The sequence below is a fragment of the Budorcas taxicolor genome, chromosome 3 (genome assembly GCF_023091745.1).
Source record: "Budorcas taxicolor isolate Tak-1 chromosome 3, Takin1.1, whole genome shotgun sequence".
Lineage (NCBI taxonomy): Eukaryota > Metazoa > Chordata > Mammalia > Artiodactyla > Bovidae > Budorcas > Budorcas taxicolor.
Window position 1 is genome coordinate 27,093,008 of NC_068912.1, and position 23,492 is coordinate 27,116,499.

General features: G+C 46.7%; 1 protein-coding gene across 1 annotated transcript in view; it reads left to right on the forward strand.

Annotated features, from left to right (window-relative positions):
• IGSF3 (immunoglobulin superfamily member 3) overlaps positions 1 to 23,492 on the forward strand; it is an 84,178-nt gene that overhangs the window by 16,067 nt on the left and 44,619 nt on the right. Inside the window, exons 2-6 of the mRNA XM_052638029.1 lie at positions 5,155 to 5,565; positions 8,009 to 8,419; positions 13,379 to 13,768; positions 15,179 to 15,238; positions 17,965 to 18,366. Of these exons, the coding sequence (XP_052493989.1) occupies positions 5,155 to 5,565; positions 8,009 to 8,419; positions 13,379 to 13,768; positions 15,179 to 15,238; positions 17,965 to 18,366 (1,674 nt within the window). The remainder of the gene's footprint in view (positions 1 to 5,154; positions 5,566 to 8,008; positions 8,420 to 13,378; positions 13,769 to 15,178; positions 15,239 to 17,964; positions 18,367 to 23,492) is intronic.

A 23,492-nucleotide genomic window follows, 5' to 3' on the forward strand; every position in this document is an offset into this window, starting at 1 on the left:
TAGAAGTGTGTCATTTAATCTCCACATAGCTTGCTGTTTTCCAGTTATCTGTTATTGATTTCTAGGTTAATTCCATTTTGGTTTGCCAACAGATATTATATCATTCAATTTTAAAAAATTTGTTAAGGCTGGACTTCCCTGGTGGTCCAGTAGTTAGGAATCTGCCTTACAATGCAGGGAACATGGGTTCGATCCCTGGTTAGGGAACTAAGATCTCGCATGCCTCAAAACAACTAAGCCCTTGCACTGCAGCTAGAGAGCCTACATGCTCCTGAGCCCAGGCACTGCACCTGCAGAGTCTGCGTGCTGCAGTGGAAGACCCCATGTGCTGCAGCTCGGACCCAGTGCAGCCACATAAACAAACAAATGAAAAGAAGTTATTACGAGTTTTTTGTTAAGGGGTGTTTTATGGCCCAGAATGTGGTCTATGTTGGTGAATGTTCTATGTAAGCATAAGAAGAATGTGTCTTCTGCTGTGGTTGGATGAAGTCTGTAGATGTCTATTGTATCCAGCTGATTGAAGATATTGTTGAGTTCAGCTTTGTTCCTTATGGGTTTTCTGCTTGCTGATTCTGTCCATTTCTGAGAGAAGGGTGTTGAAGTCATCAGCTATGATAGTGGATTTGTCTGTTTGTCCTTACAGTTGTCTCACTTTTTGCCTTATGTAGTTTGAGGCTTTGTTGTTACATGCATACACAGTGAGAACTGTTATATCTTCTTGAAGAATTAACTCTTTTTTTAATCTCTATGTAATGTCCTTCTTCGTTGCTGATAATTTCCCTTACTTTGAAGTCTGTCTAAAATTACTATAGCCACTGCAGCTCTTTTGATTAGAATTAACATGGTATATTTTTCTCCACTCAGTGACTTTTCTTGTCTTTGTTTGCACTGGGCTTCGTTGCTGAGTGCAGCCTTCAGCTAGGAGCAGTGAGTGGGGCTTCTCATCACCGTGGCTTTTCCTGTCGCAGGGCACAGGCTTTAGGCCCACATTTAGTAGCTGTGGTGCACAGGCTTAGCTGCCCTGAGGCCTGTGGACCAGGGACTGAACCTGTGTCCCTGCATTGGCCGGCGGATTCTTATCCACTGAACCACCAGGGAAGTCCCACCCATTTATTTTTAATCTTTGTGTCTTTATGTTTAAAGTGGTTTCTTGTGGGTAAGATATTGCTGGGTCCTGTTTTTAATCCACTCTGACAATCTGAGTCTTTTAATTGGTACATTTAGATTGTTAACCTTTAAAGCAATTATTGATATAGTTGAATTAATATCTACCAGTTTCATTAATATTTTTTGTTGCCCTTGTTTTTTGTTCCTATTTTTGTTTCCCACTCTACTGTCTTTTGTGTCTGTCTAGTCCTTTTTATACAGTTATATATAATACTTGGGATTGTTTTAATTTAAAAAGTAATACTTGCTTATTGCAAAATAATTCAGAGAATGCAGAAATGTCCAAAGAAAAAATATTACTTAAAGGTGATCCCAGCCCGGAGGAACCTTCTGTTGTGGGCTGAGGGAAGATGAAAGGTGCAGTGGAGTTAGGGGATGCCTTGGCCAGGGTTGGGGACCTGGGTCTTTTTGAAGGTAGCAGTGTTTAGGAATGGCTTCCCAGGTGGTGCTAGTGGTAAAGAACCTGCCTAGCAATGCAGGGGACATAAGAGACACAGGTTCGATCCCTGGGTTGGGAAGATCCCCTGGAAGAGGGCATGGCAACCCACTCTAGTATTCTTGCCTAGAGAATCTCATGGACAGAGGAGGCTGGTGGGCTACAGGCCATAGGGTTGCAAAGAGCTGAACATGACTGAAGTGACTTAGCACAGCACAGCTTTAGGAGAATGAGATCTGGATGGTAGGGGCAGTGCCCAGAGAAGGAAATGGGGAAGGTGGGGGGTATGGAAGGGGAATTAGACCGCTGAGAAGAAAAAGTTCATTTCTATTTCTATGCTAAGGCCCACTTCCTAAGAACAGCATTATTTTCAGGGTTCAAAGGCCCTTTGTGTGGTGGGAGGGAAATTAAGGAGATATTTAATAAGCAAGGTAGCTGAATGTGTGTGGTGAAAGTACAGTCTACTCTCTGTTTGTTTATTTGCCAGGACTGTTTATAACCAGCTTCCGACAGGAGACAAGTTGTTTTGACCCTGGTGCCCTGGCTCATTCAGGCCACTTAGCACTGTTTACCTTTCTGGGGAATAATGTGTATGCTCCCCTGATGTAGTGCTTCCTTAAGGTCTGTAACTAGAATGCATGCTGGGTGGACTCAGCACTGTGTCACCGCAGCCAGTGTCTGATGGGCCTCAGCTGCTTTCTGTTGCCCATTCACTGGAGGAGAATAAAACTTTCTTGACCCAGATCGGTGAAGGCAGGAGTTCAAAGCTATTGAGAGCCTTAAATTAGTATCTGGTCTTTTCGTTTGAGCCCCTGGCTGATACTCTATCAATAGAGACATCTTGACACTGCTCTGTGTTGAGTTTAAAAAAAAAAAAACAAACCCTAATGCCCAGGTTTCTGCACACCAGATCAGTTACTTGGGGTGGGGTCCAGGCCCTGTTATTTTTTAAAGCTCTCTGGGTGATTCCAGTGCAGGTCTAAGGTTAAGTCCTGCCTTGAAGAAAGATGCTGGCTTGTCCTGACCTGTGTCCAGTCCTCTTTGTAGCAGGTGGGGACTGATTGTGGCTATTTTGTCATATAACACTAAAATGCAGGGAGACCTAAATGTTATGAATGTAGTTATATTGTTTTCAAAGTTCTCCATTTCCGGAGGGCTTCAAACATTTGGCTCAAGTGTCACTATGTATATATAGCACTCGCTCAGTCACGCCCGACTCTTTGCGACCCCATGGAGCCCGCCAGGCTCCTTTCTGTCCATGGGGATTCTCCAGGCAAGAATACTGTGGTGGGTTGCCATGCCCTCCTCCTGGGGATCTTCCCAACCAGGTCTCAAACCCAGCTGTCCTGCATTACAGGTGGGTTCTTTACCATCTGAGTCACCAGGGAAGCCTATATATATATATATATATATAGTTTGTTTGTTTTTTTACATTGTCAGAGAAAGAGTACACATAATAAAAACGCAACACACTACATTTTAACATACTGAAGATAACTAACGAGCTGTTTGTCAACCATCTTGAATACAGTCGTAAATGCTGTCAACCGGAATATGTCAAATGAATCCACATACCACTTTGATTTGATTTGCCACACTCCTACCCCCTTTTTCACTTTCCTTGCTTCTGTTGCTTAAGCCAAGATGGCATTCCATGTAAGATTTTGTTTGGGAAGGTCTGTTTTAGATTAGATCAGTTTGCTTTAAGGCCCAAGCATCCCCCAGGCTGGGCTTAGAGCTGCTTCCCACTAGGATTTGAGCCATCCCAGCTGTTCCCCAGCTGTATCCACTTCAGATACGTTTACACTGGGGCAGCCGTGATTGCCTTTCAGAGGGGGAGTGGGGGAAGTTTTCATGAAAATGGGAATGGGCTGCAGCTGTGGGTGGAAGTGGGTGGCCCAGAGATGGTGTCATTGTCAAGAGGCCATTGGCCTGACCTTGAGGGATCACTGGCCAAAATCCTGTTCCCTGTGGATCCAGAGCCATAGAATGTTCCAGCCAGAGCTCTTGCTATGTTGTTCTTCAGTTGCTATGTCCTGTCTGACTCTTTGCAGCCCCATGGACTGCAGCACACCGGGCTTCCCTGTCCATCACCAACTCCCGGAGCTTGCTCAAACTCATGTCCGTTGAGTTGGTGATGCCATTCAGCTATCTCATCCTCTGTCATCCCCTTCTCCTGCTTTCAATCTTTCCCAGCATCAGGGTCTTTTCTGATAAGTCAGCTCTTCACATCAAGTGGCCATTATATTGGAGTTTCAGCATCAGTCCTTCCAATGAATATTCAGGGTTGATTTCCTTTAGGATAGACTGGTTTGATCAAGCAGCTCTTCTTTAAGGACTAATTATGGGCTAGGCCCTATGCTAGGGGCGCTACAGATCTTGTCTTATTCAGTCTTTTTGATAACTCTGTGAGGCACACATGATTATCCCTATTTTATGGATGAGGAAATAGGCTTCAAGAGGTTAAGTCACTTATCCAAGGTCACAGGTAATAAGTGACAAAGCTAGTCACACATGCTAGTCCCCTCCAAAGCCTTCCTAGAAATCATCTTATGGATGAAGAGATCAAGGTCCAGAAAGGAAAAGCCTCTTGTCCAAGACAGTACCACCAGCTCCAGTTCCCGGCAGAGCTGCAACTAGCCCTTACCTGCCACAGGGTCATGTCCCCTGCCGCCTTCTCAGTGGCTCAGGCAGAGTCAGTTGTGCTGGCGTGGAATGAGAAAGCAAACTCACTATCTCTCTTGTCCCCAAGTCTGCAAGGGGAGACCATGTTAAGAGCATAGCAGAGGCCACTTGGAGAAGCAGAAGGCAGGCAGAGGCCACTTGGAGAAGCAGATCCCAGCCAGGACGTGGGGCAGCCGTTGGTGAACCAGAGCCCAGTTTCCAGGGCAGCCTGGAAACTTCTTTGACTTGGGGTGGCACTGACAGTTGCCCCCATCAGTGATATGTGGGCATCTGGGCTGCAGGGTTCTGCGTCAGCCCTTCCCATTCCTGTTCATGTGAACAGCAGCCTTTAGGAGCTCAGCTCTACTTCCACATGTGGAGGCAAGAGGGTGTAAGGAATGTGTCCATGGTGGCCTGGGAGTAGCTACCTTTGCAAATAAGGGTGTGGAACCAAAGAAAGGACCCAGGACTCCCTCCTTCCAGCTCTCCAATCAAGAAAGGAGCATTTAATTTCAGCCAGATTGCAAGGTGATTGCTTTTGTTCTCTGAATTTGTGCCAAGGATGCAACTTCCCATGCTCATTTTATTAAAAAACTTTATAAAGAGCACTAATAAGTAGATATAAAACTGCCGCCTAAATGACAGAGAGACTAAATGAAATTCCCAAGGGTCAGCCATTGAATAAATAACAGGACCATGTCCTTGCACGATCACATTCTCATATATGCAAATTAGGGACAGTGCCTTACCATGGAATGTTTTAATTAATATTTATAAATCACAGAGCGCCTCAGAAAGGGCCGCTAAGTTATTTATATTATTATCATGTCACTTGAATAACAAACCCTTGGTAGATTGCTGCCTGCTTTGCATTTTAGTCTGAGAAGTGAGAGAGCCCGTTGTGTGCGTCTCCCCCACAGGTGTCGTGTCAGCGCAGCGGCAAGTCAGCATCCAGGAAGGACCCCTGTACCGCACAGAGGGCTCTCACATCACCATCTGGTGCAACGTGAGCGGCTTCCAGGGGCCCTCTGAGCAGAATTTCCAGTGGTCCATTTACATGCCCAAGGCCCCGGAACGCGAGATCCAGATTGTCAGCACCATGGATGACACCTTCTCTTATGCCATCTACACGCAGCGTGTCCGCAGCAGGCAGATCTACGTGGAGAGGGTGCAGGGGAACTTGGCCCTATTACACATCATTGATCTCCAGACCCGGGATGCCGGGGTGTACGAGTGCCACACGCCCAGCACTGACGAGCGGTACTTCGGGAGTTACAGCGCCAAGACGACCGTCGTGGGTAAGGAGATAACTGTGTTCATGTGGCTGGTGTTCTGCCTGAGTGTCGTAGTGAGTTTGAGCTGTTAAAATAAATTATCATAGACTGGACTGGGTGCTTAGACAACAAGCAGTTACTTCTCACTGTTCTGGAGGCTGGAAGTCTAGATAATCAGGGTGCCAAAGGAGGGCCCTCATGGGGATTGCTGAGTACTAACTTTCTCTGGTCTCCTTACGTGGCAGAAAGGGAACAAGAGAGCTGTCTGGGGTCCCTTTATAATGGCACTAATCCCTGAATCTTTTTCCCTGGCAGTCTATGCTTTCAATGCAGGGGATTCAGGTTAGATCCTTGGTTGGGGAACTAAGGATCTAGTTGGGGAACTGCCATATGCCAGGCAGGGTGGCCAAAAAAATTTTTTTAAAGGAGCACTAATCCGATTTATGAGAACTTCATCCTCATGACCTAATCACATCCCAAAGGCCTCATTTCCAGATACCAGCACAGTGGGGATTGGGTTTCAACACAGGAATTTGGGGGACAGGGGAGAGCACAAACATTCAGTCCATAACACTAAGTCACTTCTTTTATACTACAGTTTTATTTGACTCTTTAGGGCTTCCCAGGTGGCGCTAATGGTAAAGAATCCGCCTACCAATGCAGGAGACGCAAGAGACGTAGGTTCAATCCCTGGGTTGAGAAGATTCCCAGGAGTAGGAAATGGCAACACACTCCAGTACTCGTGCCTGGAAAATTCTATTGGCAGAGGACCCTGGCAGGCTACAGTCCACAGGGCTACAAAGAGTTGTATACAGCTGAGCAACTGAGCACATAACATAGCATTTGACTTTAAAAGAAGAATCCAGAGCTCCCCAAATATTTTAGAGGTCACCAAGTGGCATAGGTGAAGCAAGTTTTGTGTGTTCACTTGTAAATAGAAGGTTGAAGCTGCAACCTAAAGAAGAAGGTCTAATGCAGATGTTAAGAACTTAAGAGGAGGTTAACTGACCCTCTTTAACTGATGAAAGGGGATATAAAAATATAAGGCAAGGACATTTGTGGTTGATAAGCTGAAGAACTGATGAGGAAGATGAAGCATGTGTCATCTGGAGGAAGAGGCCAAACCTCCAGGAAATGATGGGCCTTTAGATGGCGTCTCTGAGCCACCAGGGGTGCTGCTGTGTCAGGAAGCAAGTGTGGCTGCAGGACTCTGCTCAGACCTGGAGTGGGTCTGTGTGTCCTTTGGTGCCAGAGTAAGGAACTGTGCGCCAGCTCTTTGTGCACCAGTCTCCGTTTACCCCCGTGCTCCCTAGCTGATGGAGGGAGCTGGAGGAGGGAGGGAGGCGGGAGGGAGATTTCCGTGTGGTTGGCTCTGGGCCACATTGTTTCCCAGTGTGAAGGGTCAGAAATATCAAGGCCATTCTGTTTTTCTGTCCAAGTCATAACTTCCAGGCTTAATTAAGATAATAGAAACTGGAAATCAAAATTTCCACCCTTCAAATCAGAGAAGAGGATGGTGTTTAGTCTCCAGAGTAAAATGCTGACCAGGTGACCACAGAGGTAATCTTATCGCTTGCCTGACTCATCCCCATTTCATGGCTTCCTTCCAGCCCACGGACACATGTTGACACGAGTTATATGAAAATTAAACCTACTAAAAAATCGAGGACCCTGCTGTTTCCCTCTACCACAACCCTTTCTTTTTAAAAAAAGAGAAGAAATAGCTTTTATAGAGCACTGCATTGCTGACGTGAGTTGGGGGAACATGGGCGTGGAGTGGCTAGAAAGGAGAAAATGAGTAAGTTGTATTGAAAATGTGACGCTCCAACTTCCAGGAACTCCTTTTATTTGAAGATGAGTCAGTAGCCAAGTTAAAGTTCTGAAAGCAATTTCACCTTGAACAACAAAGTCTTACTTCACTTGACATAAAATTTCTTTGACATGTTATTTTCTGTGAGTTCATTTATTGTGTAAAATGAAATGTAATGTCTACAAACATTATTTTATCAATTTTTAATTGAAGTGTAGCTGATTTACAATATTTCAGGTGTACAGCAGAGTGATTCACTTACACACACACACACATAAATATATATGTACTTTTTCAAATTGCTTTCTGTTATAGGTTATTATAAGAGATTGAATATAGTTCCCTGTGCTATACAGTAAGCCCTTGTTGTTTTCTGTTTTATATATAGAGTGTGTCTTTGTTAATCCCAAATTCTCAATTTATCCCTGTGCCCCCAACCCACTTTTTATCCGAGTGTTATTGAAATACCAGACAGGAAGCACAAGTGCCAAACAGTTGCAGTCCAAACCCAGGCAGAAGTCTTGTTCTGTTTCTGTGCTGCCCACGGTCCTCCCTGGCCCCACAGAACTGTGGAAGCCCGGGTGGGTTGGCACTCAGCCCCTCGAGTGTAAGGTCTGTGGCCTACTGACCATGCTTGGGGCGGTTCCTGTGTTGCAGTGATCCCGGACACTCTGCAGGCCAGCTCTGTGCCCCAGACGTTGCACAAAGTGGAGCAGGACCGCCTGGAGCTCACATGTGACACGTCCACGGAGACGCTGCAGCACAGCCACGTGTCAGTGGCCTGGCTCCGGCAGCGGGGCGGCGAGAAGCCGGTGGAGGTCATCGCCCTGAGCCGGAACTTTGTGCTGCAGTCGAGCAGCGACTATGCGCAGAGGCAGAGCCTGGGGGAAGTGCGCCTGGACAAGCTGGGGGGCACCACCTTCCGCCTCACCATCTTCCACCTGCAGCCCTTCGACCAGGGCGAGTTCTACTGCGAGGCCACTGAGTGGATCCAGGACCCGGACGGCTCGTGGTACCCCATGACCCGAAAGCGTTCTGAGGGGACCGTGGTCAACGTCCAGCCCACTGGTGAGTCTGTCTGGTGGGAGGTGGTGCAGACTCCTTTGATGACTCTGCAAGTACTCTGGGTCTCTAGGGGCCAGGTATCCCAAGCCCTGACCCTCTCTCACTGTGCTCTCCCAGCCCCTGAGTCCAGCTGGGCTTCAGATTAGAGCTGACAGCTGTTGGTGGCTGCTTCAGCTGGCTGGGGGCAGGCGTACTATGGGCACTCAGTCCACTAATTTTGGTTGGAGGGTATGGTTGTGCCGGCATGGAGATGCAGGAAGTGCCCAAGGGTCCTTGCATTGCCACTCACCTCTAATGAGGGGCTGCCATTGTTCTGACAATCAGAGGTGTGGTTTGTGGGAGATGAGCTGGAGTGCCTGAAGTACAGGCTGTGGGGGGGACTTCTCTTCAGGACCTGTCTCTTGACTCTCCTGCCCCATTTGCTCCAGTTAAATGGTGGTGGTCTTGGTCTCTGCATAGCTCTCTTGTCACTTGTTCTGTCATTCTGGGGCTGTGCTTCTGACTTACCTAATAGCACAGATGCCCAGGCTTGGGCAGTACAAATTTCTGAGTCAGGCTTCCGGGTTGGGACCTGGGAAGCTGAGTTTTCAGTATACTTCCAGTGTATACAGTCTACGCTTTGTCAAGCACAGCTCTAGAGCCAACAGGGCAGAAGCGATTCTCTGGCTGCCTAATGGATGTTAGAACTTTACAAGGAGGGTTAGGCTCCTGGACTGGGAGCACTTTATCTGTTCTGTAGGATCCAGAGTATTTAGCAGCTTCTGAAACTTCTGGTACTAAGAAATCCACAGAAGGTGCTTTATTTCATATTTATCCCCTCCCTTCCTGGCTGGTTTTAAGAGCAGCTTCAAAAGTCTGGGCCACATTTTGAGTCTTAATGCTTTTAAATTAGGTTGCATCAGTTAATCTTCTTTATTTTAATCTTGCCAATTTGGAATCAGGATTTTTTTTTTTTTTTTTTTTTTGGAATTTGCTCAGCAAATGTATCCAGACTAAGCAAAGGGAAAACCAGGTGAAAAAAACCAAAAAGTCGATGATTTCACTCCGTGTCCTAGTGATGTTCTGGTTCAGTGGTTGTAGCCCCAGTGTTGCCCTTCTCTTACTTCATTTCAGTCACATTTAGTAAGTCTCTGCAGCACTGCAGGTGGGGTGATAGGCCTCGGGGACTCAGAGATGAAGAACCCTTGGTCCCTGCCTTAGGGAACTGCAGATATGAAAGCCAGGGGCTGAGTGGAGGGCAGTGAGTGTGATGATGGTGTGGTGGATGGGATGCCCTGGGGACACAGTGAATATAATTCTTCTAACAACAGTGTTTTCCCTGGATGGGGTCCTTAAAGCAGAGTCAGGAAAACCAACACATTTGGTGACTTTGAGTTGAGGCTTGAAGCTTGAGCAGGCATCAGGAGGAGAAGCATAAAGGTACAGAATTATTTGTCATGTTTGGCAAGCACAGAGAAATCAAGGGTAGGCAGATGCTGAGTTCCAGATATGAGTGGTGAGAGATAAGAGATAGGAGATAGGAAAGATGGCCTGAAGCCCTATCTGCTGTAATGTGAGCTTGGCTTTGACTCTCTGGTCCAAGCATCTCTCAAGCTGTTCTCTTTGGACTCGTAGGAGCCCCATAGAGGTGCCTGAGCAGTCGCTTTGTGGGTGGACGTGTGTGTGTGTGTGTGTGTGTGTGTGTTGGTGTGCGTGGGTAGACACCATGGTGGGAGGTGCTGAAGGAAGGCATGTGAGGCCTACAGTGTCCCCTCCTTGCCTCAACCAAATGTTTTCTGTATCGGGCAATAAAAGACTTTGTATGTGGAGAGGAAGAGCCCCCCTCTCCTCTGCCCAAGCAAAGTCTGAAAACCACTGCTGTAGACACTTGGAGGAGGGAATAGAGATTTGTAAACACATCAGTGGCACAATCAGACTGGGTTTGAGAAAGGAAAAACCATGGAGGCCACCTAGGGTTGACCTGACAGGTTGGATCTGAAGTCAGGAGACCAGGGAGGGAAGGGCTGATGAGGCCACAGCTGGGTCAGTGGCACTGACCTGGGAAGGGAGCAGTGGGTGCCAGGGGCAGACAGGATGGAGCGTACTAGGGAAGGAGGAACGCAACTGTTGGGAGCCCTGAGGCTGGGGCTCAGGGTGATGCCTTGAACTGTGATAAGGAGGGATGAGGTAATGTGCTGAGTCAGACTTGAAGGCCTCTGCTTCCCCTTGGTGGCAGCACTGGTTAGCTTTTCTGTTGTTCTTGTCAGTTTTGGTCAAGGAGGCCATCCTGCAAGCAGACTCTCACGGAGATGCTCTGTGTGTGAAGCAGCCAGCATGTCATCAGACATGGAGCTCAGTTGGAGCTTGAACTTGGGACTGATGAGGCCCCAGGAGAAGCCCGTGGGATGAAATTGGGAAAGGACCCAGGAGAACTGTGGCAGTGAGAGGTGGTCAAGGAAGCAAGTCCCAGTGACAGAGAAACAGAGTGGTCAGGCCAGTTGGCAAGAAGCAGGAAGGAAAGTGGTATGGACACAAAGTAGGAGAGCTGGTCCAGAGGCTAGAACCTAAGCCTTCGGCTGTGATGGGTTGGGGGGCGGGGGTGTCACTGGAGACATTTGCTCAGTCAGTGAAGTGTGGGAGAAGGTCAGAAGCAAAATTTCAGTGAGCTGAGGAGGGAGAGGGGATTGGAAAAAGCATAAATCAGAGGTTTAATTGACTAGAGAAGAGCAAGGGCAAATTGCTGGGCAGAAAGGAGGAATCTCATCTTAACCTGGCAATGTGAAGGCTTCACCATGTCAGGAGGGGGAATTCCCATGAGATCAGAAGACTCTAAGGAAGACTGCCACTGTTGCAACCAGCCTCACTCTGAGGAAGTGGGAAGTCTGAGGTCTGAGGGGCCTGTTTGTAAGTCTTTGGTGGCATTTATTTGGAAGGGGTGATTTTTTTCTTTTTTTTTTTTTAAATCACTGATGTTGAGTTATAAGTTACTGCAATGTGGTTGACCAGAAAGCTAGTGTCTGGCAGCTGGCATGGGTTCAGTCCCATGTGGGTGGGTGTGTCTAGACAGAGGCTGGCAGAGTGAAACCCACATCTCTCAGGTTGGTCTTTTGGGAGGGGAAGCGGAGGCAACAGGTGTCATTTTGGAAGTGAGACCCTAGAGTCATTGTCTAGTTCACTTTGTCAGCAAGTTTGGGTAATAAAAGGAAGAGGCTGATTCGCTGGAGAAGATAGGTATTTGGGGCAAGACACTGGCTCTGGTGGGAAGGGAGGAGATGAAGAGCCCGAGGAATGGGTGGGTACAAAACGAGGATGGTAATATGGAAGCAAGTGCTCTTGTGATTCCTGTGTTTTTAGGGAAACGGGATTCTCATCTGCTTGAATAGTGCATGGGATAGGGGATAAGAGCAAGGCAAGGTGGGATTTCCCTGGTAGTCCAGTGGTTAAGGCTGTGCTTCCCACACAGGGGGCGAGGGTTTCATCCCTGGTCATGGTAACTAACAGAGAAGGCGGCGGCACCCCACTCCAGTCCTCTTGCCTGGAGAATCCCATGGATGGAGGAGCCTGGTGGGCTGCAGTCCATGGGGTCGCTAGGAGTCAGACACGACTGAGCGACTTCCCTTTCACTTTTCACTTTCATGCATTGGAGAAGGAAATGGCACCCCACTCCAGTGTTCTTGCCTGGAGAATCCCAGGGACGGGGGAGCCTGCTGGGCTGTCGTCTCTGGGGTTGCACACAGTCGGACACGACTGAAGTGACTTAGCAGCAGCAGCAGCAGCAGCAGCATGGTAACTAAGATCCCACGTGCAACACAGGGTGGCCAAAAAAAAAAAAAAGAACAAGGCAAAGGCCCTAATAATAGACGTAAAGACCTGGGAATGCCAGTGTAAGGAAGACAGTTGAGATTGGAGCTTATGATTCTACAAGGAATTCAAACATCCCTGTGATGAGATTCTCCCTTCTGTGTTCTCTTTGGAGGAACAGAGCTGGAACTGGGAAGAGAAGGACTTGGGCAGTGGTTGAAGCTACAGCCTCCCCTACCCAAGGCTCTGTGACTCTGTTTCCAGAAGCTTCTCCAGCCCTTCACTCCTTTGTCCCCTGCCACCAGTGCCCATGAGATATGATAATTGTCTCATGGCATTGACTGACACACCATTACATGGTGTGCGGGACAGTTAGTGGCAGTGAGCCCTTCTTTGATCATTGCCCTGCTCCCTCCCCTCATTCCTGATTAAGCTTCTGGTTCTTTGAAGGGTGCTTGGGTTCATTGACTGTTTTAGAGGTCATGTGGCTGTCAGCGGAAGTAGGTACTTGCCCCCTCCATCTTTCTAGAGATTTGATCCGACGGATGATGGACTAGTGAAAAGACATTAGTTTTCACTTTTCCTATGCAATTTTGTTAGGGATTTTTATTTCCAGTATTCACATGAGGGTGGGAGACATTTTTCTCTCTATATATAAATAGACTGAGAAAAATAGACATTTTTTTTCTCTCTCCAGATAGATAAATAGACTGAGAGAAAGAATATTTATTAAGATTGGGGTCAGCACCTGGGGTAATTTTGTCTCACAAGTCTAGCAGGGTAATGTCTATAATATCTACTGAAAATATTTGTACTCCTGATGCTTTGATGGAGTTCTGGGCATATAGATCAAGGTTGGACCTTTGTAATCTGCCATGCAAGTAAAATTAGGAGTGATATTGCTTGCTGATCTCTGGGAGTGAAATCTAAGGCATTATAAGCTGCAGACAGAGCTTCGTCATCTTGATTGGGATTAACAAGACCCTTAAACTTTCTGGGTCTGGCTACCTTTGAGTTTCCTCTGAGATATTTGAGAGTTTTCTCTTAAGACAGGTGTGGCAGTGCCTTCCCAGTAGTCAGCTTGTTGAGAAGGTGGCGACGGTGGGAATTTGCTGATGCAGCTTGGAGCGCTGGGGCCCTTGGTCACCCAGAATGCGTCCACTTTGTTATTTGTTTTCTCAGACAAAGAGTTCACCGTTCGGCTGGAGACGGAGAAGCGGCTGTACACGGTGGGAGAGCCGATGGAGTTCAGATGCGTCCTGGAGGCACAGAACATTCCTGACCGTTACTTCGCTGTCTCCTGGGCCTTCAACAGCTCACTCATCGCCAGCATGGGGCCCAACGCTGTGCCAGTCCTCAACAGTGAATTCGCCCATCGGGAGGCCAGGGGCGAGCTCCAAGTGGTCAAGGAGAGCGACAGTGTCTTCGTGCTGAAGATCTACCACCTCCGCCAGGAGGACAGCGGCAAATACAACTGTCGTGTGACAGAGAGGGAGAAAACAGTGACTGGGGAATTCATCGACAAAGAGAGCAAGCGTCCCAAGAACATACCCATCATTGTCCTCCCCATCAGTAAGTATAGGGAGGGACCGCTTCTTTCCCCTCCTCCCACTGGTCTGGTCCTAGAGCTAGCATCATCAGGGAAGTCTGGGGAGAAGAGAAGAGCTGTGGGGAGGGCAGGGCAGGTTCCAGCAGCTGGCAGAGAAAACCTCCCTCCTTTCTCCAGCTCGCCTGCCCACACTTAGCACCCTGCCCCCTCCCCCCTCTAGTAGGCAGAGCATCAGATGTGTGTTTGCAGGCTGGCGAGGGGCATGGCAGATCCGAATGCTAGCAGCTCTGTAAAAATGCCAACAGTGCCAGCTCAGTTTGGAGACCAACCAGGACTCCAGCACAGCTGTTCACTCCCATGTGGGAATTAAATCCCAGAAGAAATGGGTGGGTGCCTGTCTTGAAACCTCACTTAAGAGGGTTGGTCTTTTATGGGAGGATTTTAAATCCTGAAGATCATTATTAGGAAAGATTTGCTTTCTGGGTTTGAGGGTGTAGGGATTGGCATTTCCCTAATTGTCTCTTCCCTCCTGGAAGTGGGCTTTTAAAAGTCAGTGGATGGGACCTCTCACATCATCCTGGAGCAGAGGCTTTTAAAGCTTTAGATCATTTCCAGGGTTGCTTAGGTGGGCTCCCTGCCTGCTTGTAGCTGGCATTGTCTGGGTGGGTATCGGTCAGGACTGCGGGATTAGGGGACTGCCTGTGTTTGCTTATCTTGGGTTTAATCATTCATAGTATCAGCATGTCCTTATTAATATCTCATTTCTCTCATAGTTTTATTTTTAGTAAAAAGAGAAACCTTAGAATGCTCTGATTTTAAACAAGATGGTGAAGTTTTTAAACTAACCTTTAACCTTTTTCTCCACTGCTCAAACTGTTCTTTCTCTTAGGCCTGTAATGATTCACTTTGTATTTTTATTTACACTTTGACATTTTTAATACAGTTTAAAGTGTGAAGAAAAACACAGACAACAGGGGTCTTGCCGCTCTTTTTTTTCTTTTCTCACCAACAGGATGGCTTTCTTTTGTGCTTATTTTTTTCTTTTTTTAAATTGCTCTCTGACACACATCTCATTGTCTTGAAATTCTTTTCTTTCTTATTTCCCCCTGCAATGCTTAGCATGGTGCTTTGCATAGGGTAGATGCTTGCTGAATATTTGTAGAATGGAATTTGTTGAATTGGATGCCCCTTCTTTACTATTTTCCTGTCGGTCTGTGCTTGCCTTAACCACGGACTCTCTACTTTTAAATCTGCTTGCCTTAACCACGGACTCTCTACTTTTAAATCTGCAACTAATTCCTCATTGTTCTCTAAGGATCCAGTGAAGGACAGCCACACTGTGTCCTTCCTCTGTTTTTTGTACTAAGCGATTTCCCCTATCCCCTTCCAAGAACTTGTTTGATGATCTGTGGCCTGCTATATTGCTTTTCCAGCAGATAACTGGGTAGTTAGAGTTCCCCAGCACCACCAGATCCTGCCCCAAGGCCACGTGGGTAAGTCTCAAAGAACACAGTGAATCACATCGGTAATGGTGATAATAAAGACCTGGATTTTAATGGCGCTTTGTCTCCCAAGAGCCCAAACTGCTTCTGCGCATCTCATCTCCTCCTCTACTCCCAGCCCTCCAATCCAGTAGTATTCTGTCCATCCTCTGAATGAAGAGACCAGAGCACCATACTGGGAAGTGGCTAAGCCGGTTCCGTTTAGTGGTCAAGCTTGCATTGCGTTAGAAATATCTGCTTCTAACTCCAGATCGACTGCTCTGCGCTTAGCCTGTGCTCCACCATCAGTCTCCTGATTTGGAATTTCGCTGTGACCATGCACTTAGATTCTCATTAGTTCTGTCCTGGTTTTCATTTAATCCAGAGAATTTTAAATTGCTGGCTGCCTTTTTCTCAAGCTTGGAAACACTTGTAAATAGTCTTAATGGGCAGTTAGCTTTGTGTCTGTATTTGCTTTTGCCTGGGCTGCAGAATGTTTTTTTTTTTTTTCCCCTTGTAGTTTCACATCTAATTGCTTGGTTTTTTCAGGCTTGCTCAAATAGCAGATTCCCAAACAGCAGCCCTCGTAACAAATGAGCCAGGGCTTATAGAAGAGCCCATTAGGGTGATAGTAGGGGGTGGGAGTGATGCCCTGTAAGTCATTCTGCTTAAGGCAAGAGGAGACTTTTTTTTTTCCATTGATGCCAAAGTTGCCCTTCTTTAATTTCTCGCTTTGAATTGATAGCACTGGAAGTGAGTCATTAATGAGTCTTTAATCTAAAGAGGAATATTGTTACTATTAACAATGATGAAAAATAATTATCTGATCTGATACTCTCAGTGTCATGACCTTTAGAAGTAGGACTATTAGTACTTCCATCTTGCACACGAGAAATGAAAGCTTGTGTAGATTAAGTAAGAGCCCCAAGACTGCAGGGTTAGGGGGCAGTAGACTGGGGCCTGGAACCTGGTCTGTCTGCCTCCAAATCCTAGTTTTTAGACATGAGTGCTGTAGAGGTAGCTACTCAGGAGATCTGTCATCACCATGAATCATCTTGGTGTGGCTCCTGGGAAAATTCCTATTCCCCACTCTGTCTATTTTTCATGTGAAACAAGCTTATCCAGAATGGGTGGCCAACACGTTCACTATAGCAAGAGCTCCATGCCCGGGCTCAGTGCTTATCTTTGCCTCTTTCTGCCTGTGGGGAAAACACAGGGCTAAGACTGACTCCAAATGCATGGTCATGGATATGCCTTTCCCCTCAGTAATTGGGTGTGCCCCTTGATCTGGGATTAGATTGATTGATTGATTCAAAATTGTTGTATATGTTTTATGTGGATGGTGCCCAGAAAATTGGAGCCAGATTAATCTGGTGCTTTCTGTTTTTTTATGCCTTGCTTTTTGATCTCTATAGATAATTATACAAAATAATATATGCATAGATCAAGATAGATTAAAATACCCAAAGTCTTTATGAAAAACAAATAGTTAATGGGAATAGTAAAATTAATTATCATGATGACCAGTTTTTGAAAACCTGTGTATTAGGTGATTTATAGACATTGGCTTATTTACTTTATAATCTTTAAAAAATTCACAATATAAATAACACTCTGCCCATCTAGCCCATTGAAGGCATGTAGAGCTTAAATAATTCCATTGGAGGAGGTCAGATAGCCAAGTGAGTAGCACAGGAATAAAGGGAGTGGAATCCTTATCCTGGAGTTTGATTGGCAGAAAGTCAGGGTCGAGAGCAGCAGAACCCCTGGGCGAGGTGGATGGCCACGGGAATGCGAGCCACTGCCTTCGGTCTGTTCCTCTTTGTTGATGAAAGCCTGAAAGGTTGCTCGCCACTCGCTCTGTGAAACGAGGCCATTGCCGCTGCATTGTTGCCCACAGCCAAGGAGGAAAGCATGTGCTGTCCTCCAAATACTTCCTGGCACTTTTTTTCCTACTTCCTAATATTGCTCTGAAAGACTCAAATGGCATATATGAATGCTCAGCTTTCATTTGACTGCTGTAGCCCTAAATGATGGGAAGATGAGGTGAAGTAGAATTTTCAAGCTATTTAACTCACTGAAAATCCAAGTCAAAAATTCTTAACCCTGCTGAAAACATTCCAGCCATCCATCAGACTCTGAGGGGGGATTGGTTCCAAGACCACCCCAAATCTGAGAATGCTCAAGTCCCTTATACAAGGTGGCTTTTTGGATTTACATCTAACCTACACTCATCATCTCTAGACTATTTATACCTAATACAATGTAAATGCTATGTAGAGCTGCCAATTTGCCAAAATTCAAGTTTTGTTTTTTGGAACTTTCTGGAATTTTTTTTTTTTTAATCTTTTCTATCCACCGTTGGTTGAATCCATTTATGTGGAACCTATGGATATGGAGGGCTGACTGTACCTGATGAATGGTTTTATGCCCTAAGGGTAATGTTTGATGACATATTTCTTAGGTTCTGATTCAGTCTTAGGTCTTAGGCCCTCAATGTCCCACATGTTATCTTTGCACCCAGCAAAGGCCCTCCTAGGTTGTCAGGTCTAAAATCCCAGGCAGCAAAGCCCAGAGCCAGCCAGGGCTCGTGGCAGCAAGCATCAGAGGGCTTGCATCCTCCCAGGTCCCCTGTACCTGAATAGAGTGACATTCGTACCCCTTCTCCTGTGACGTCTGTGGGGAGGGCACAGTGGAGCTCAGAAAGCCCCAGCGTGGCACTCTCTCCCTCTCCCCAGAGAGCAGCATCTTTGTGGATGTGGCCAGCAACGCCAGCGTCATCCTGGAGGGCGACAATCTGCACCTTACCTGCAATATCCGGACGACGGGCCGGCCACCCAGCCGCTTCTCCGTCATCTGGCAGCTGGTGGACCGGCAGAACCGCCGTAGCAACATCATGTGGCTGGACCGAGACGGCACTGTGGAGCCCGGCACATCCTACTGGGAGCGCAGCAGCTTTGGGGCCGTCCAGATGGAGCAGGTGCAGCCCAACTCGTTCAGCCTGAGCATCTTCAACACCAGGAAGGAAGACGAGGGCCAGTACGAATGCCACGTGACCGAATGGGTGCGGGCCGTGGACAACGAGTGGCAGATCGTGGGGGAGCGCCGGGCCAGCACTCTTGTCTCCATCACCGCTCTCGGTAAGTAAGCTCTGCTGTCTTTTGGTGGGACCGTTGTGGGAGATGCTCCCGTATCAAGACACTTATGAGAAAAAGTCACTCAGTCATGTCTGACTCTTTGCGACCCCATAGACTACAGCCTGCCAGGCGCCTCTGTCCATGGGATACTGGAATGGGTTGCCGTTTCCTTCTCCAGGGGATCTTCTCAACCCAGGGATCGAACCTGGGTCTCCTGCACTGGTGGACTCTTTATCATCTGAGCCACCAGGGAAGCACATGGGAAATGGACGGCACCTTCCAAAGGTTTTGATTGAAGAAAGCATTGACGAACTATGGATGGGTTCAGGGAACCAACAGTGGTTCAGCATGGTGGGCCCAGGGGATGGGTGACAGCCGGGCACTGTTACTACTCCTGGGCCTGGGTGGTAGGAATGAAGTTGTAAGGATTCTGGCCTGGGTGGTCCCAGATAGAGGAGCAAAGACCACTGCTAAAACTAACCTGGAAGAATGGAAGCAGGGGCTCAGCCCTCCTGGCAGTTTAGAGCCTGGCAGAGAAGGGTAGGACAAAACCTTTCACCATTTATTTAGCATTTACTACCCTTCCTGGCTGAGTGTAAATAAAGTTTAATTGTCCCTTAGAATCCTCACCTAGCCTACAAGTAAACACTGTCATTTTACAAGGAGACTCCTTAGAGGGGATAACTCATTTGCCCAGGGCTATAGCTTTTAAATGACAAACCCACAGTCTTGAACCCAGGAAGCCAGCAATCTGCCTTAAAATTTTTTTCAAAGCCTATGTTTTTATCTTTTCCTCCATACAGCTCTTCCTAAAGAAAGCCATTTCCTGATTAGCATGAAATTAAGATACCTTGATACCCTTGCTAAAACCAGGGTATATTAGATTTCCTTCTCATGGGGTAGTTAAAGAGGCTTCCATCAACATTTATCTGCCTAATGGAATCTGTATATTACATTTTACAAGACCAGTCAGCTACTTTGCTGGGAAGGTACCTTGTCATGTTAGGTGTTCCTGTTTGCCAAGAGACTGTGACATCAGTTGTCCTCAGCGATTTTGCATCCCACCCCTGGACCATGCTCACCTTCCTCGTTGGGAGGGCTGCTGCTGTTTCTGGGCACACCCCACTGGAAGGGGCAGCCCCAAGTGGTTTTGCCCTCACCAAAGCCCTGTGTCACCACCCGCCCCAGATCAGAACTACTTTTCCTTTCCAAAGCTTAATCCCAAAGATTGACCTGCTTTCTGCACTTACCATGCAGCTCAGATTTCTGTGTCTGGAAACCTCATCTAGTGGTTGAGTTTCCTGTTCAGCTCAATCCCTGAACCTCTGCTCAGCATCCTCTGTGGACATATGGGAAAGGAACCTATGAGGAGAGTCCTGGGTGTCCAACAGGGGGAGTCTCTCCTTCCTGTGAGGCTAGGAATGTCTTCAGAGGTGGTTAGAGGTAGAAGGAATTTTATAGCATCAGGTTGTCCTCTGAATTTTTTTTAAACTGTATATATATGGTATTTTTTTTTTAACTTTTGGCTTCTCTGGGTCTTTGTTGGGGCACAGGCTTAGTTGCACCATGGCATGTGGGATCTTAGTTCCCTGACCAGGGATCAAACCCAGTCTTCTGTATTAGAAGGCTGATTCTCAACTGCTGGACCACCAGTGATGTCCCTGTCCTCTGAAATTTTTTCATATTCATCGTATATCTGTGGTTCCCACAGCCAGGACTTACCAAGGGATTCTGACCTAACTCTGCCAAAAGATTTCATTCCGTACCTTGTCTTTTACCAATGAAGTTTAAAATACTTTCCTTTAAGTCTTTAAAAAAAAAAAAAAATGAACTATATATGTAACAATAAGTATTACAATGTATTACTATATATGTAACAAAATGCAGTAATACTGTAATAGTACCTTGGAAGGTACTATTCCAAGTATTTTATATATACTAACTCATTCAGTCTTCACAAAGACCCATTTTACAGGTGGGGAAATAGAGGCAGAAGATTAAGTAACTCGTTCAACGTCACACAAGTAGAAAGTGTCGAAGTTGAGCATCTGGCTCCAGGGTCTGTGCCTTTAACCTAACTACTGCCTTATGCTTCCCAGGAGTAAAGCCACCTAATAAGGTCCCTGGAATCAGTGATATACATGTTTGTAGTCTGACTGCCTTTTACTGGCAGCTTGATAGTAGGCAATTTATATACACTCTCTGGGCCTCCTCTGTTTCCTCTCTGTAAGAAAAGAGTGCTAAGCCCACCTGTCCTGCAGGTTGTTTTGAGGATTCAGTGAAGTGATGTGAAAGTGAAGCAGTTGGCACCATGCCTGGCACATGATCAGTTCAGTCGCTCAGTCGTGTCCGACTCTTTGCAACCCCATGAACCGCAGCATGCCAGGCCTCCCTGTCCATCACCAACTCCCGGAGTCTACCCAAACCCATGTCCATTGAGTTGGTGATGCCATCCAGCCATCTCATCCTCTGTCATCCCCTTCTCCTCCTGCCCCCAATCTCTCCAGCATCAGAGTCTTTTCCAATGAGTCAACTCTTCACATCAGGTGGCCAAAGTATTAGAGTTTCAGCTTCAACATCAGTCCTTCCAGTGAACACCTAGGACTGATCTCCTTTAGGATGGACTGGTTGGATCTCCTTGCAGTCCAAGGGACTCTCAAGAGTCTTCTCCAACACCACAGTTCAAAAGCATCAATTCTTTGGCATTCAGCTTTCTTCACAGTCCAACTCTCACATCTGTACATCACCACTGGAAAAACCATAGCCTTGACTAGATGGACCTTTGTTGGCAAAGTAATGTCTCTGCTTTTAAATATGCTACATTGGTCATAACTTTTCTTCCAAGGAGTAACTGTATTTTAATTTCATGGCTGCAGTCACCATCTGCAGTGATTTTGGAGCCCAGAAAAATAAAATCAGCCACTGTTTCCACTGTTTCCCCATCTATTTCCCATGAAGTGATAGGACCAGATGCCATGATCTTAGTTTTCTGAATGTTGAACTTTAAGCCAACTTCTTCACTCTCCTCCTTCACTTTCATCAAGAGGCTTTTTAGTTCCTCTTCACTTTCTGCTATAAGGGTGGTGTCATCTGCATATCTGAGGTTATTGATATTTCTCCCGGCAACCTTGATTCCAACTTGTATTTCTTCCAGTCCAGCGTTTCTCATTATGTACTCTGCATAGAAGTTAAATAAGCAGGGTGACAATATACAGCCTTGATGGACTCCTTTTCCTATTTGGAACCAATCTGTTGTTCCATGTCCAGTTCTAACTGTTGCTTCCTGACCTGCAGACAGGTTTCTCAAGAGGCAGGTCAGGTGGTCTGGTATTCCCATCTCTTTCAGACTTTTCCACAGTTTATTGTGATCCACACAGTCAAAGGCTTTGGCATAGTCAATAAAGCAGAAATAGATGTTTTTCTGGAACTCTCTTGCTTTTTCCATGATCCAGCGGATGTTGGCAATTTGATCTCTGGTTCCTCTGCCTTTTCTAAATCCAGCTTGAACATCTGGAAGTTCATGGTTCACATATTGCTGAAGCCTGGCTTGGAGAATGTTGAGCATTACTTTACTAGCATGTGAGATGAGTGCAATTGTGTGGTAGTTTGAGCATTCTTTGGCATTGCCTTTCTTTGGGATTGGGATGAAAACTGACCTTTTCCAGTCCTGTGGCCACTGCTGAGTTTTCCAAATTTGCTGGCATATTGAGTGCAGCACTTTCACAGCATCGTCTTTCAGGATCTGAAAGAGCTCCACTGGAATTCCATCACCTCCAGTAGCTTTGTTTGTAGTGATGCTTCCTAAGGCCCACTTGACTTCACATTCCAGAATGTCTGGCTCTAGGTGAGTGATCACACCATCATGATTATCTTGGTCATGAAGATCTTTTTTGTACAGTTCTTCTGTGTATTCTTGCCACCTCTTCTTAATATCTTCTGCTTCTGCTAGGTCCATACCATTTCTGTTGTTTATCAAGCGCATCTTTGCATGAAATGTTCCCTTGGTATCTCTAATTTTCTTGAAGAGATCTCTAGTTTTTCCCATTCTGTTGTTTTCCTCTATTTCTTTGCATTGATCGCTGAGGAAGCCTTTCTTATCTCTCCTTGCTATTCTTTGGAACTCTGCATTCAGATGCTTATATCTTTCCTTTTCTCCTTTGCTTTTTGCTTCTCTTCTTTTCACAGCTGTTTGTAAGGCCTCCCCAGACAGCCATTTTGCTTTTTTGCATTTCTTTTCCATGGGGATGGTCTTGATCCCCGTCTCCTGTACAGTGTTAGATGGGGCACACAGATAGTGCTCAGGAAATTCTGGCTGCTCTCAGTTTTAGGATCGTAACCAATGTGTTAATGGTCCATCATACTGTCAGGGCCGACGGGACTCTAATCACCCGTCCTGAGGAGTCAGTATTTGGGGTTAGGGATGCTGGAATATGGAGAGACTCAGCCTAGCACACCTGCAGGGCCCCGCTTTGCCCAAGGTCCCCCGTTCTGAAGATCGGTCCTTCCTGCTCTGGGCCCTTTGCTGCCTCTTTTCCCTGGATTCCATGAGGAGATGGAGGTCAGACTGGGGAGCCAGCCCGAGCTGCCCTGCCCAGGGAGCAAGGGCACCTGCCCCACCTGCCTCCCGCTTCTCCATCAGAAGCGCGCTGATGGGCCGGGCCTGAAGGCAGTCAGCACTGGGCTTCATTCGCCTGTTTCAGCGTGGAATCCAAGCTGTCTAGGGATGGTCCCGCCTCCATGCACTCAGTCTCTGCTGTTCAGGGGTGGGGTGGGCATCAGCGCGACAGAAATCCAACTGAACGTTTCACTGGGAAGGGTTTGCTAGTGCTGCTTAAGGAGAATCACCGCCAGCCTCTTTCTGTGAGGTCCTGTGAATTGTTGGGTTTGTGTGTCAACACGCTAGCAGAAGTAATACTGGCCTGAGCATCTAAAGAGCCCCGTGTTCTTCACATCTGTGTCTCTTGCTGTCTCGCATACAGGGTCATTGTTACCATCTTTCTAAATTCCATATATATGCCTTAATATACTGTATTAGTGTTTTTCTTTCTGACTTACTTCACTCTGTATAATAGGCTCCAGTTTCATCCACCTCATTAGAAGTGATTCAAATGCATTCTTTTTTATAGCTG